This window comes from Spea bombifrons, chromosome 13 (genome assembly GCF_027358695.1).
Source record: "Spea bombifrons isolate aSpeBom1 chromosome 13, aSpeBom1.2.pri, whole genome shotgun sequence".
NCBI lineage: Eukaryota > Metazoa > Chordata > Amphibia > Anura > Pelobatidae > Spea > Spea bombifrons.
In genome coordinates this window covers 18,742,874-18,757,391 of record NC_071099.1, presented here as the reverse complement: position 1 = coordinate 18,757,391, position 14,518 = coordinate 18,742,874, and the positions used below count along the sequence as shown (strand labels likewise).

The window sequence follows — 14,518 nt, the reverse complement described above, 5'->3', positions numbered from 1 at the left end:
AAAACAGAAGACAGTAAGAAGGAAAAAAGACATTTCTAGGACCAAAGTTTTATTTCAGAGTGAGAGGCGGTTACTATTTTTTAACAGGAAAAACCTAAGAATCAGTGCATTCCGCTGTGCGGCAGAAACTTCTGCACCGGGGTGGATCTCCGATACAAATCCCCTGCACTTTGCAGAAAAACAAGTGCGGTCTCTAAAGTCACAGGGGAACTCGGATGATTGACACTTCGTTCCATCCCCAGGCCTCGGCTCAAGCCTGTATCTTTTCAGGTTATCCCATACAGTTCACATTTACCGAATGGTGTCATTTTAGGAGTATATGTGTCCGCCCATGGCGAAGTATACACTTAAACGAAACATACACGCTGCTGCCATAAATACCTGAAGGTCACAGCTATGTCTGGAAAAGATGTTAAACTGCACCTTAGAAGTCTGCGGTTTTGGAAGCAAAGGAGGTTTGGTTCGACTCGGCGAGACCTTGTTCGATCCCTGGCCATCTTTCTCTTCCCCAGTGTCATTATTCCCATTCCCACTATCGCTGGTTGGCAGATCCCGATGTTTTTGTTGGGAGTCCATCCCTCGTGCATCCATCTGCAGGCAACGAGCAGCAGGCGCTTCACGCACCAAGGCTGCAGTCTGTTGGCTGCCGATTTCATTTATGGTGATTTCAAGCTCTCGTATGCTTTCTTCCAGGCTATCCAGCCTCTTGTATGTATTTCTGCAAATCTCCACGCTCCTCCAGCCCACGCGGTTTCTGTCTTCAGTAATTCCATCTTTCATTACCGCTGGGACATTCTGGGCGCAGGCAATCGTTTTGGTTGCAGAACGCGCCATCTCTGGAACATCAATGACTCTCATCTTGTGAGCGGCTCCTGACTGAATGGCGTTTGTCAGGGCTGCGGTGTGCCGTTTAGAGAGATAAACCTCGTGTGTTTCAGGTTTCGATTCCTTCCCTTGCACGTTTCTTGGTTTTGGCACCGGAGCGATTGTCTTTGACTGTTCCTGGTGATCTTCACTCACAGCCTTTTCCTCCTGACCACCGAGGTCTTGAGAGAGTCGTCTCTGAACTGCACTTCTTGAGGATTCCGCATTTCTGGATTCAGAGATTTGCTGCCCATTTGGGATCTCCTCGTGTCTACAGGATTCCCCTCCACACCGTGTTACGGCCCACAGTTGTTGATAAGCAGCTTCCAGTGCTGCCGGTCTATCGAATACAATAAGGATCGGTTTGTTATCAGTCATCACATTCAGGTCCTCTGCTAAAATCTCACCGCACACCCCGCCAGCAGAGCTTAATTGAATCACAAACATATCTTCGCTACTTTTTAGATTGCTTCTCTCTTCCGTTGTGAGCGATACAATATTGTCCTTCGTGATCATAAAGCCTATAATGTCTTCTTCAGGTTCTTCCTTGCTGTCTCTTACCAGTTCCTGAAGATTGACAAGCCGGTTATTTTCAGAGTCTTCAACTTGTGAACCAGAATCATGTTTCGAGTGACGCGTGAGTTGCGTAATTTCATGCGCCGATTTACATTTTCTAGAGCCTGTTTTGTAAAGTTGCACCGATTCATCTTGGCTCCGTCCGGTAACGTCACTGTGATCTCCTAGCACCGGGTACGACCACTCTAACCTGCCTTCTATTGAAAAGTCAAATACTTCTGCCGCGCCTGCTTCACAGCAATCACCCTCCGCTTTCGTCGGGGAAGGGGGGTTCGATGTCCACTCTGTTAAGATAATCTGAGGTAGAGAGAATGTTCTACTGGGTTCAGGAGAGTCAGACCTGTCCTAAGGGGACAAAACAAAGATTAGGTTATGACAATATCCCAAGGAAGCATGGTCAGTAACTATTTACTTAACACAATGCTTCCAGATCATATGCGGGTGACGGGTTCACAAAAATATTCAAAGGAAAGCAAATCAGTACAAATAACGGATATTTTTAGGAGTTTATCCGTAAGAAGGAGTTGGTGGGAAAGTTTGGTTTTAAATTTCTCGCTCCCCCTACCGCCAACACTGGCCAGCAAGAAGGGCTCAATTCGCAATACATATGAATAATTCAATGAGGCTTTGAAGAGTTATGATGTCACACTGTATAGTAAAGGAAAAAAGATGAAACAACTCATCTCCCATCAACTCTACTGAAGAATCCCAGCTTGGCTACAATATAATGGTTTCAGCTCGCAAGTCTCTGCTCAGCATAATCCAGTACAAAACATCTTGAGTGGGGAGACGATTGAGTTACAAATGTAGGATTTTAATTTAAAAACCCGTTCCAGTATAAGGTTATCATCAGAGTTCTTACCTTGGAATGGTGATCTGAGCACAGGCCGGGCTGCGCAGGTACTGTCTCTGATCCTTGAAGTCTCTGGTTGGATTCTTCAGCCTGGCAGGATATGATTGAGGCTTCATCACTCCCATAAAACCATTTTTATTATTATAGGCGGAAAGAGATGAGATTTGACCAAATGACGCCAATTACAGGCGAGCAGAAAAGACCAAGAAGACAGATGAGGTTATGAGACTTCAGCCAAATCGAGGACAAAGACAGAGAAAGTTACTGCCAAAGTAGGACAGAGGAGGTGGCTGGAATGGCTGACATTCCTCTTCTTTTGTGGAAATAGGGTATTTGTGGTCCAAAGAACGACAACTGTTTGTTTGAACCAAGTAACCGGACTCCAGAAAGAGAAAATTCAACGCAGATGAGACAGAAGTTCGGTGAAAATCATCTTTGTGGAGACTTCTGGTTTTTGCACCGTAGGCTTATACTGGGTACACGAATATAACCGATATAAGCCTCATATAATATTTATTACCAATATTTTTTATTAAGGAGACAGACTTAGATCTTTTTATATTAAGAGATTGCTTTATACTGAATACTCTGTGCAGCACTTGACTTTTGTAGGTATTTGATTATAACTTGGTGTTACTCGATAAAGTTAAACGTTTAACCTCTTAGAAAAAGAAACCTAAACAAAATAGGACCGTGCCGCCCATGGTAACCATATTATAGCTACCTGGAGGACCTTTTTTCACTGTTAAACTGTTTTATGCGTTCTGTTATAAACAGAAAGCCCTTCACGCAGAGGCTTGCCAAAGGCCCTACTAACAGTTTGTAACACTACTTTATAATAACATTGGCTGCATGTGCATTTATTCATTCATTCGTCCATTCATTCATTCGCATGACCTCACATCATACAGCCAGGATGTAAAATCTCTAAACAACAAGCCCTTCAAGATAGGATTATCATTATCATACAAATATATTAAATCACGAGACCTTTTTCTTATTACCCCACCTGTTCCTTTTCTGCTGTGTGAATTACACATAATTACTATTGTCATTTTGCTACACGTTACGCACACTATTGAAGCTATGAATATGAATTATAAACATAGGTGTGCATGCAGCCATATGTTTGGGCTAAAATAGCAACCAGATTTCCAAACAATACGCTTTGGCATTCCCAACATAGGAAACGTTATTAACGCCACTTCCGTAATCTGTAAAATTGAGTTCATGCCGTAAGGTTTTAGTCATTCCTGCTGCCAGAGTAGAGGCATGCAGATGTGGTCCCCACGCCTCAGCTGTGGGTGGGTGTTGTGGGGCAGGCAAAATGGCACACACCTCGGCCCATGGCATTAGTAGCCTCGTCAGGATGCAGGCTCATTTCAGCTCCACCGGTAAAGTGAGGGAAAGAGCAAGTGACAGGTGTTAGTTGGTTAACCGAGCAACAGGAGGACAAGGTGAGCGGGAGGAGAAGACGGTGAAAAGTGCACAGCAGACCGGGCAAGGTGGCCCAGAACGCGAGCCGTTACCTTCCATCCTCCTGGTGCTGCTGTGGCCTCAGTGGACCACACATGGGTTGCTGCGTGTTCACACTGAAAATGAGGAATAAAGAGCGAGCCAGAACTTCTTTGAAATACCTGGGGAGTCAAAATACAGCAGGATGGGAAATCAAGAACCACAGAACTTCAGAAACCATTGGCAGTCAGAAGCGTGATATACCTCCAGAGAACACAACAGAAAGTCATCACGGGTCGGCACATACATGTCGCGGTATCTGCACACAGTTGCTGTAAATGTTAAGCCGGCACATATATTATTATTATTATTATTATTATTTATTGATTTATATAGCGCCATCAAATTCTGCTGTACATCAGCTTCTGTACACATAAAGGGGTCCCGGCAGCCGCAAACTATCTGTCTCTTTACTTCATTATTCTGTATATCATTCACAATATGAGTGTATATAAATCTATAACTCCTACGGTAAAAACGATAACGGAAGAGCTCATCCACTATGCGGAGTATGGGGGTCACACGAATGGACCGTGTCGGGCTGCGCCGGGACTACCGGGGGATTTCTCTCCGTAGGATTCCTCATGTTGGGGGTTAGCCAGACACCCAGACTTTTATATTAATAAAAAGAAATGCTGGCGGGAGGCAGATCCTGCCGCTATGGACTGGAGGGGACCTGCATTACCCAGGAGAAAGAGGGAACAGGGACGGGAGCGGAAGAGGGAAACTGCCCAGGGTCCCGGGATCCATTCATTATATATAGAAAGAGAGACGCTTTGTGGTTTATTTATATGTAATAGTGAGTGGAAAGCTGCCGGGAGCAATCATCTGTTATACAAATGCAGGACATACATTACGCACAAGTAAATCGCTTACTATATCGAATTATATGACGTTAAATATGCTCTGCTATTGCTTTTTCTTGCTTGCTTGTTCTTTGTTGGATATATTATGTTTCTTTTTAATGCATTCCTCTGAATTCCCATCACAGCTCCGGGACAGACCCTCGAACTGAATGCAAGCCTTTCTACCCAATACAGCGCAGGACTTGGTTTAACCCGGGCTAAGCTCAACGTCTGCCCTTTAGCAACTTGCAAGACTCTACAGACTCTACGACCTCAAAGCAACGTCCAGATTCCTCTAGAAGAATTATTCTAGTGGGAACCGAAGTCACGGGGGCAACTCGCAGGCGTGTAAGCTGTGCAGGGGGGGAGATGCTTAACGAAACTTACAAGGGGCCGAAAAGAGCTGTGTTGGCTCAGAGATCTTAGTGAATTGCTAGGAATGAAAAGTTACATTATGGGGCAACAATATATAGCGTGTGTATATATATATATATATATATATATATATATATATATATATATATATATACACACACACACATACATACATATATATACACACACCGGTATATATGTACAAGCACACGCACACATATCCGGTAAATAACATGATACCGCATAGCCACTGTACTGTCCCCAGCATTCTATCGCTGACATTATACAAATAGCATTCACAGAAATTCCCCGACGTTCCTATATTTTTCAGACACCTCCCGGTTCTTACCTCTAGCTCAGCGATAATCCGGTCTTCATCGTCATCATCCTTAATGCCAGAGGCAATAATCGGTGGGGTGGATGCTGGGCGCACAACCTCGGACACCGTACGACGCAGCTTAACCTGAGGCTTCTGGCTCTCCAGCTCCTCAGAATCCGACTTCTAGAAAATAAATAGAATCTTTCACTTACTGTCACATATAATGTCACGGTCCAGACTGGCTTTCTACAGAATAATATACTATAGAAAGCCTATATATATATATACTATAGCATAGACTATATGATTGTTTGTTAGCTTTTGAATAAATACCACGGTCATCTGACTTAGATAAAAGTATTACTATAACAATCTTCTACGCATTGCTATCCAGCCTTTCCCCTGTGATTCTATCGGATATTTCTCTCGTCACCGCCAGGCCTCCTATCTTTTGTGTCTTTAACCCACTTTGTGATTTGGCAGAATTATTATCAAAGGCTTTATGCCTGGACATCTCCTAATTTTTGGCTCAGAGACCGGCGGTCTGCGATTGTCCTTAATTGTGGCCGTCCTCTCAGAGTTCTATTGCCTCTTCACCTTAATGAATGTTCCTTCTTTTTTGCTGGTGACAATCACCTCTCCTGTCCGAGTTGTGGTAAGTCCGTGTGAAGAGGGGAAGCTGCGTCGTGGGGGTGGAGGAGGAGGGGACTTGGATGGTTTTTCAGTTCGGTATCTGGGCACCGTTAGCTCATCTGGATAGAAAGAGACCAAAAGAACCATTGGGTACCGAGCTGTAGTTATATAAATATACCTATCCTGGCAGAAATAAAGAGCGCAACACAAAAAGCCTCCTCACCTGAGCCCCTTCTTCCGTTGGGGTCGATCTTGCTGATGAGTTTCTGTGCTTGCTGTGGTTTGCCGGCACGGTGCTCTGGGGTGGAGGCCGCACTTCCGGTTGGTTTGTGTTTGGCTGCAAAGTCCAAGTCAGGAATGGCCTTCATTAGCTCGGCCTGGGTCTCCTCCAGCAGGCGGTTAATGTCCTTGGCGCTGTACTGAGTAAGTGCTGCTCGCTTTTCCTCCCAGTCTCGTTCAGCAGCCTGAACCGGGGGGTAAGAATTAGAAATTAATGTTTGAGAGGATAACAGCGTTACGCTGGAACAGCAATTACGTCTCTTGTGGAAACAATTTGGTAAAAGAACATCTCCTGTCCCATCCCAACGATCTCCCTCTTCCACTCACAGGACAGCAGAAGGACAAATCGCAAAAAAAACCCAATATGTCAGGTGTACAATATATATATTTTAAAGTTGGGTGATGGAGGCCCAATCAGACTCCAGCTCCTGCACCAGACCATTACCTTAAGTTCCGTGCAGTCTGGACATATTTATATCGTGTCAGCGTTACTAACGTTACTCAAAACCTGAAGGTTACCAGATTCCTCACAAACAGACTTTTCCCTTATAATCTACCAGCAATATCCAGTGTGAGAGCCTCAGAGTTTGCAGGCGGTGAGCACCAAGTTAACGAGCGGCTTCCACCCCCACGTTCCAAAGTGCATTTATACTTCCCCATCTTTTACCTCGACAGAGACGGACTTCTCCGCTCCCACTTTCTTGCTTTGTGTTTCAGGGACTGTCTGAGTCTTAACGGCGATCATCTCTCCACGAGCGGGGTTACTGTTGAGGGAGGAAGCGTCGCTGTGGCAAAGGGGCTCCCAGCTTTGTGTCTGAGAGTCGCTCGTCGGATTGAAGTTAGTCGGGGGGCTGGAGGGCATCTCGAACTCCGTGCTTCTCGTTAACTCGCCTTCAGATGTCTTCTGTTTGGGAGAAGGATTGTGGAGGCTCTCCGGTGCGTTCCAAACGCCTTCATCTACCTGCCTGGAAAAGAGCAAGAGACAGAGCTACAGAGCGTGACGGTGGGTGGGATGAGAGCAGGGCTACCGAGGATTTAATGCCGGGCCTACAAATGAAAAGAGCTAAAAACGAAGAGGATGGTACGGTGGGTTTGGGGGTTTCTGCTGGTGTCTGGTCATACATTTTATGGGCAGCGCGGGAATTCTGCTCGTAATGGAGGGTTAAAAAGTTGTTGTAGTTGCAGTGATTTGTACGACGGGATAACAGATTCAGAGAAAATGGTGTAAAGAGTTAAAGATTTAACGCTAACCTACGTTTAATGCCAGCCTTACCCCCGAGGTTCCCTTATCAGCACAGAGGGAGCGCCACCCTTTGCTATTTATAAAGTAGCAGGCACGGGTACGGTGGGCATGAAACCAAAAAGTGACTGTAAGCTCTGTGGAGCAGGGACTTCCTTTCCCGAAGAACGCATACCTGCTGCAACCAGATCAAAATACATACGGCGCACACGTATGCAGAAAGGGGCCTTCTCCACGGCAGGACAACCCTTAAAGTGCATTGGAAGCTTAGCAATATTTGGATTGGGGGCAGATTTGGCCGGTGCCTTGCAAACATATTTAACCCCTTGGTATTTTTGCTATTTTGTTGCATTACAATCAGGAATTAAAATGGATTTTTATTTGGATTTCATGTAATGGACATGGACAAAAAAAAGTCCAAATTGGTGAAATGAAGAAAATAACTTTTTTTTTTTAATGGAAAAGTGGTGCTTGCAGATGTATTCACCCCCTTTCGATATGAAGCTTGACAGTTACTCCTTCACTTCAGAAAGCTACATTCTTTCTTTAATTAAAGCTATCGTTTTATGAATGATTTGGACACAAATTCATCTTTTCTCTGCTCGGTATCTCCAGGCTCATGTATGACTCTCCCGTGCTCCGATTCCAGACATGTTTCCCTAACCCTGGCCACGAGATCCCCGCTTGCACAAGACGGCCCTCGGGGGCCGGTTGGCTTCCACTAACACCCACAAAAATAAAAGCCTCACCTCTGTATGGTGCCAGCCAGTATCTCAAGTTCGTTTTTCAATTTCCCTCTGGAATGCACGCTCTTTCTGCAACAAATTCATAGGAATCCGTGATCTCTTCGTTTCCATCTCAACCTTAATACTGTCACTAAAGCCGAGCTTAACCAAACGCACCGCGTCTCCTGCCGCCCGCGCATGCACGGAGGGCTGCTTTTTACAGCTTTCTACACTTTTTTGTCATCACATACAACAGCTTGTAAACCGCTCTCCTTATAGAACAAAACACTTAAACGGCTGTATGATATATTTCTCAAATCTATACATTTTCTCCTAAATCAACCCAGGGCTTGACAAATTTGTTGTGAATCTCGGCGCCAGCTAAAAAAGTTAGGAGCCAGGATTTTTTTAAAGCTAACAGTTGGTCAGGAGAGATCTGATCATCATCAGCCCACTTACTAAACTCACAGCATTTCACCTGGAAGCCCCCTGGATTTTTTTTTTTTTTTTTTTTAACTCTTTCAATGCTGATGTTCCATTGGAGCACAGCATTGACTGATATTTAGTCCCCACAAGCTTTCGGGGACAAATGTTAACCCCTGCAATGCCACGAATGTGTCATGCACATTTGTGGCATTGAAGGGGTTAACACTGCACTGTCGCTCTCATGGAGCAATCAGGCAGCAGGGGGGTGTTGTGGAGACCAAAGAACCCTCTCCCCCTGTCCCTGAAGCTGCCTCTGGCAGCTGGGAAGCAATTGCTGGTCTATAGAGCAGCCATTGCCGGGGGAGTCTCTTTAATGACTGCTGTAGGCTTCCATGTCTACAGGAGTCATCAAAGGGCTTGTGGGGGCTCGTTTTTGCTGTTGCTGGCCTGCCTGGGCTTCCAGGCAGACCACCAGCAGCAGAGCCCCGTACAAAACGGGAATTAACCCCTAAATGCCGCGATCGCGGCATTGAAGGGGTTAACGCTGCACTGTCGCTCTCATGGAGCGATCAGGCAGCAGGGGGGTGTTGTGTCAGGTCCCCACACTTGTGTGGGGACCCAATCAACACTGAAACCCCTTTCCTGAAGCTGCCTGTGGCAGCTGAAAACACGATTGCTGGTTTTCCTGCAACCGCGTTCTCAGCCTACAGGCTCACTCCGAGGGAGTGATCTCAGGCCCGGGGGCGGGCTCGGAGTGGCTGTGCTGTCTGTCCAGACTCCTGGGCAGACAGCAGCAGCAGCGCCCCCCGCGTGGTGACACGGGGGCAATTTTTTGCAGATGTAAGAGGCTGACAAACACCTGTATCAACCAACTGTCACATTCCAAGATGGCACCCAGCACCCATGTCTCCAAAAGTCATTATCTGCTAAATAAAGAGTGCTATAGACAAGTTCCTCTATTAGGTGTAAGGCAATGGCTAGTACAGGGGTGTCCAACCTGCGGCCCTCCAGCTGCTGCAGGACGACATCTCCCATAATGCTCTTTCAGCTAAGGGGCTGGCTGAGGAGGATGGGAGATGTAGTCCTGCAGCAGCTGGAGGGCCGCAGGTTGGACACCCCTGGGCTAGTAGCTTCATTGCTGTGTTGAGATGAAGCACTTCTTTTATATAACCAGATCTAATCCTGCCTTTTCTTTAATTCTCTTACATTTCGATCACTTTGGCCGCTGCGCTGTACTTTGTTTATTCTCTACTTTCGTTGCAATCATCGGACCCGTTACAGGAAACCCCGGTCTTTCCCTGATCCAATTTATCAACTAAACTGCTCTCTCTCGCAGGACAAACTCACTAAAGCACAGACCCGAGAGTCCTTCACTCTCCTGCAAACCCAGCTTCAATCTCCCGCATTAGAGAATAAACCACTTCCACGCATCAACATATAATAAAGTAATCTGTCACTGACACTGGATTCCACTTCTCTCCTCATCTCTCTGTTTCCATAATTAACTTTATCTCAACTTTAAGGACCCTTTACAGGCGGCTTGAGTATAAATTTATAGATCGCTATAATTCTCCTCTCAGTTTATGTATCATTTCGGATTATATTCTCTCATTCTCTACATGCAGTCACCCTAATAGATACCACTGCCCCTCGCCCGCAAAAAAACCTATTTAAATCAGCACTCAATCTCATCACATCTCACTACTTAAAACATAACCCTTTTTACCACTACCTTAAAAACCATGCTATTAACTATTGTAATGCTGTAACTATTGTTCACATATTGGGCGATGCGCCACATTGGAAATGTTTCACAATATAACCCAAAACGTTGCCACGGTAACCCCGGTTCCATCGTTGAATTTGATTCGGCTTCTCATTCATTGAGTCCCCGCAACATAAAACATTTCTTACATCCAGGTTCACCAACATGCAGATAACAACCATTGGTCCATCACACAGTCTATCCATTTTTTCCTCAATATAAGTCTTTGGTCGAATATCTCGGATAGCCCTTTGCCTTTGCCGTGAAAACGCTTTCACTGTATAAATAATTAAACGTTTTTCAAACGTAACGCGTTTCAAACAATATCGCCCCCCTGAACAAAACAAGCCATTACTAAAAAGGTAAAAAACGCTGATGCTAAATGAGGATAAACAAAGTTCTGAAAGAATATTCACTGTCACCAGACTGTCACCGCTCCTGTGTCACTGTCCGTTTGATGTCACCGTTCCCATGTCACTGTCAGAGACCGTCACCGTTCCTGTGTCACTGTCCGTTTGCTGTCACCGTTCCCGTGTCACTGTCAGAGACCGTCACCGTTCCTGTGTCACTGTCCGTTTGCTGTCACCGTTCCTGTGTCACTGTCAGACTGTCACTGTTCCTGTGTCACTGTCCGTTTGCTGTCACCGTTCCTGTGTCACTGTCAGACTGTCACTGTTCCTGTGTCACTGTCCGTTTGCTGTCACCGTTCCTGTGTCACTGTCCGTTTGCTGTCACTGTTCCTGTGTCACTGTCCGTTTGCTGTCACCGTTCCTGTGTCACTATCCATTTGCTGTCACCGTTTCTGCGCACTGTCGGGGATCGCTGTCTATATGAATTTTCAGGCTCCCCTCAGGTTTGTAGCTGAAACGCCGGTTGAAATCGTAGCTACAGCTGTGGTCAACTTTGAGACTTAAATACAAGCGGATTGTGGCCGGTGCGTATTCAGTATTTTGTGTGACGTTTGTGACACCCATGTACTAGCATAGGAAGGGCAAACACAGCAAAAATAAGCAAGTTCAGCATTTACACCCATTTCATTGCTGTATACAGAGCCTGACGGTGTCCACGGGGGGAGGACAAGAAGGGATAGGGGAGGGCAGGGGTATTGATCTACATCGTAATACAGAGGTAAGCATCTGGCAGGAGCGAGTAGATGAGAGGGATGATGCAGGGTAATAAAGAAAATGGCAGTAGAGTTATTGCCTAAAGCACCGGGTAGGGTACATGACAGAACATACCGGGGAACTCAGAGTCTCAGAGCGAAGCGCTGCTTCCCGGGGTCTCAGAGCGAAGCGCTGCTTCCCGGGGTCTCAGAGCGAAGCGCTGCTTCCCGGGGTCTCAGAGCGAAGCGCTGCTTCCCGGGGTCTCAGAGCCTCCCTTCTCATTCTCCAGGGCAGGGGGATGCCGTTTAGCCAGGCCTACTCCCCACTTAATTCTCCCGCTCCAAACCTATTTGAAGGTACTCGGGGACAGCCCCTCCAATGGCTAACCCAACCCTGCCCTCAGGCGTGGACGGCCCCGCTCTCTCCGGACAGCCTGCTCTCTGAAGTTCCCGGGTATGCTTAGGTTTTTGTGATGTTCTTAGAATGCAGATACCAGGGTTAGAGAGGAAATGATTATATGATAACGGTCTTGAATAACGGTTCATTTCCGGCTCCCAAACTAACTTGCGAATCTGAGCCAAGGTGTCCGTGACCGTTTTACATCTCTTCAGCAGCCCGTCCAGGCGATGAGGCTCTTCCTTCAGGAACTTCACGGCTTCTACTTCCACACGAAGCACCACACGCATTTTACTCTGCAGGCTAGGGAACTGAGCTGGGGGTCATACAGTTTCAAAGTGAGTGAACTTGAAAGAAAGATGCAAGTGCAACATGGACAAATATTTCTTATTTTGTATAGTCTATTACTATGAATAATGTAAAAAAAACAAACAAATAGAAAAACCCTTTTACTTATGACATTGTTTCTGCTGTCGGCAGGCATTCTCTGTCATCCCGGCGTAACCAGCATTTGCGCTGAGTGCTATTACACTGCCGGCTCCAGGCTATCTAATGCTTGATCATGCATGTAATGGTGAAGAAACATCTATGCTGGTCCAAAAACCATAGGGAGAACTATTATGTCCTTGGTCATCTAGACCAGGGGTCCCCAACCACCGGGCCGCACGGCAGTTCCGACGAGGATCCAAATCGCCCGCAGCGCTGCAGGGGACCTGGATCCTTCTCTCCGGCAGCCGTGGACGTCTGTGTGATGCAGACAACCCCTCCGCCTGCAGCACTGATCAGACCCCTGTATATGGAGCAAATGTATATGTGGGGATCCTGCAGAATCCCCCATACATCTATCATATACATTACAGTGCATATTATGGTTGGTGTCTCCTTTTAATTGGCGGCGTTACCACCAGATGGAGCTCACCCTACAACATAATGAATGTAATAATAACAATCATTGCACAGGTTGCGTCCCGCAGTAGAGCACACTGGCAGCTTAGCACAGCTTTCTCTTACCCTTCAGTTCGGTCAGGGTCTCCCCGAGATGTTTGAGGACCCCAGCTTTCTCCTCCAGCTCCTGCACAGAGATCAGTCGGTGATTGTGAGCCAAATCTCGTTTTATTTTATCCACCGATTTCTCCAGATCACTAAGCAAGAAGAAGAGGGGCAAACACTAAATATTGTAATAATCAGACATGTGTGAAAATACCGTCATTCTGAGACGTTTATAATGTTTACAGGAGGTGTCAGGGACGTTATACCGTTATGGGTGCTATTTTGTGCCTCTTACTTCAGCTGCTGGGTAATGAGTTCCTCCTCATTCAGATACTTCAGCCTCTCTTCTTCCACCAATGCCCTCTGCCTCTGTAAGGGGTCTTCCTGCTTGCGCATGGTGTCCGTCACCCGTACGCTGATCTCGGTCTCCGTGCGTTTTAACATGTTCCGCACCGTCTCCTGGTTTTGGAGCTGGAAAGACAGTAAGTTGCCGTTTTATGAAATATGGCGCTAACGGTAAGAGGTATAACTTTAGTTACATCATCAATATTCAGCCCTGGAATATGTATAAAATGTGTCTTTAATGGCCTTATAATTTACGATAATAAGGTAGTTACAATCTCAGTGACAGAGTACCTCTGACAGGGGTCATCTCACCAGCCAGCAAGAGCTGAGATTCATGACAACCAACAGTGCATATATTGTGTTGTTTGTGTGTCAGCGGGGCGACAGTGTTTTATCACACGGAGTAGGGCAGTTTGTGACCAAAGCACCCCTTTTATTAGTTCACGTTTCTGCTCTAACGCAGCGGCAGTTCAGTTTCAGGTAAGGTAGGACTCATTCCGTATGTTTCTATCACCTGCAATTTCTTCAGCTGCTGCAGCTGGTTTCTGAGCTCGCTGGCGTTGTGCTGCAGGTCATGGAGGTGAAGTTGCATATGCAGACGGGTGATGGCCTTGGTTTGGTCCGCGGGGGTGGCCGTCGGCCCTGGGGTAGGAGTTGATATGGGAGTTCCTGCACCAAGATGACTAGCAGCTGGAGCAAAGATAAGCCAGACATGAACATACGAGTCAGTAATGCTTAGAAGCTTTGACTGCTTCCATTTTATACGGCCCACAACTGCCAAGGCGAGGGCTAAGAAACCCCTGACCATGCCAACCAATCTTAAAAAAATGCATTTCTGTTTTCTCCCTTTTTATTTTTCCATCGCCTTTTGAAAATATTTAGTCTATTAATAATATGGCACACGGTAAAAAGCTTAGGGTTCTCACCAGCAGAGGATCCCGAATTAGAGGTTTCTGTTTTCTCACTGCAAAGATACAAAATGTATTAAAGCAGATAACAAAGTTACAATTTATTGCGTATTTTGTCATAATCCTGCAGTGTGCTCCACGTCACCATCCTACGTCAGTTAAGGTATCCAGCGTCTCATACCTGGGATTCTCGCCGTCCGACCCTCGCATCAGCGCGCTCTGGACCAAGCCGGTCAAACTGGCAATCTGCTTCTCCATCGCTTCCATCCGTTCCCTGAAAGAAAAGATTATATCGATTAATAATCAGTCTAATTAATACATGATATATCGATTAATAATCAGTCTAATTAATACATGATAT

General features: G+C 46.0%; 1 protein-coding gene across 3 annotated transcripts in view; it reads right to left on the bottom strand.

Annotated features, from left to right (window-relative positions):
* The window catches only part of SRCIN1 (SRC kinase signaling inhibitor 1), a 62,785-nt gene that overhangs the window by 3,306 nt on the left and 44,961 nt on the right, over positions 1–14,518 (bottom strand). For 2 of the 3 annotated variants that reach the window (XM_053453191.1, XM_053453193.1), the window contains exons 9-19: positions 14,339–14,431; positions 14,176–14,213; positions 13,764–13,939; positions 13,200–13,375; positions 12,926–13,056; positions 12,083–12,230; positions 8,249–8,314; positions 6,927–7,224; positions 6,204–6,444; positions 5,945–6,099; positions 5,378–5,530 (exon numbers count right to left, since the gene is read on the bottom strand). In XM_053453191.1, coding sequence (XP_053309166.1) covers positions 5,378–5,530; positions 5,945–6,099; positions 6,204–6,444; positions 6,927–7,224; positions 8,249–8,314; positions 12,083–12,230; positions 12,926–13,056; positions 13,200–13,375; positions 13,764–13,939; positions 14,176–14,213; positions 14,339–14,431 — 1,675 coding nt within the window. The remainder of the gene's footprint in view (positions 1–5,377; positions 5,531–5,944; positions 6,100–6,203; positions 6,445–6,926; positions 7,225–8,248; positions 8,315–12,082; positions 12,231–12,925; positions 13,057–13,199; positions 13,376–13,763; positions 13,940–14,175; positions 14,214–14,338; positions 14,432–14,518) is intronic. The other variant, XM_053453192.1, reaches the window with a different exon arrangement.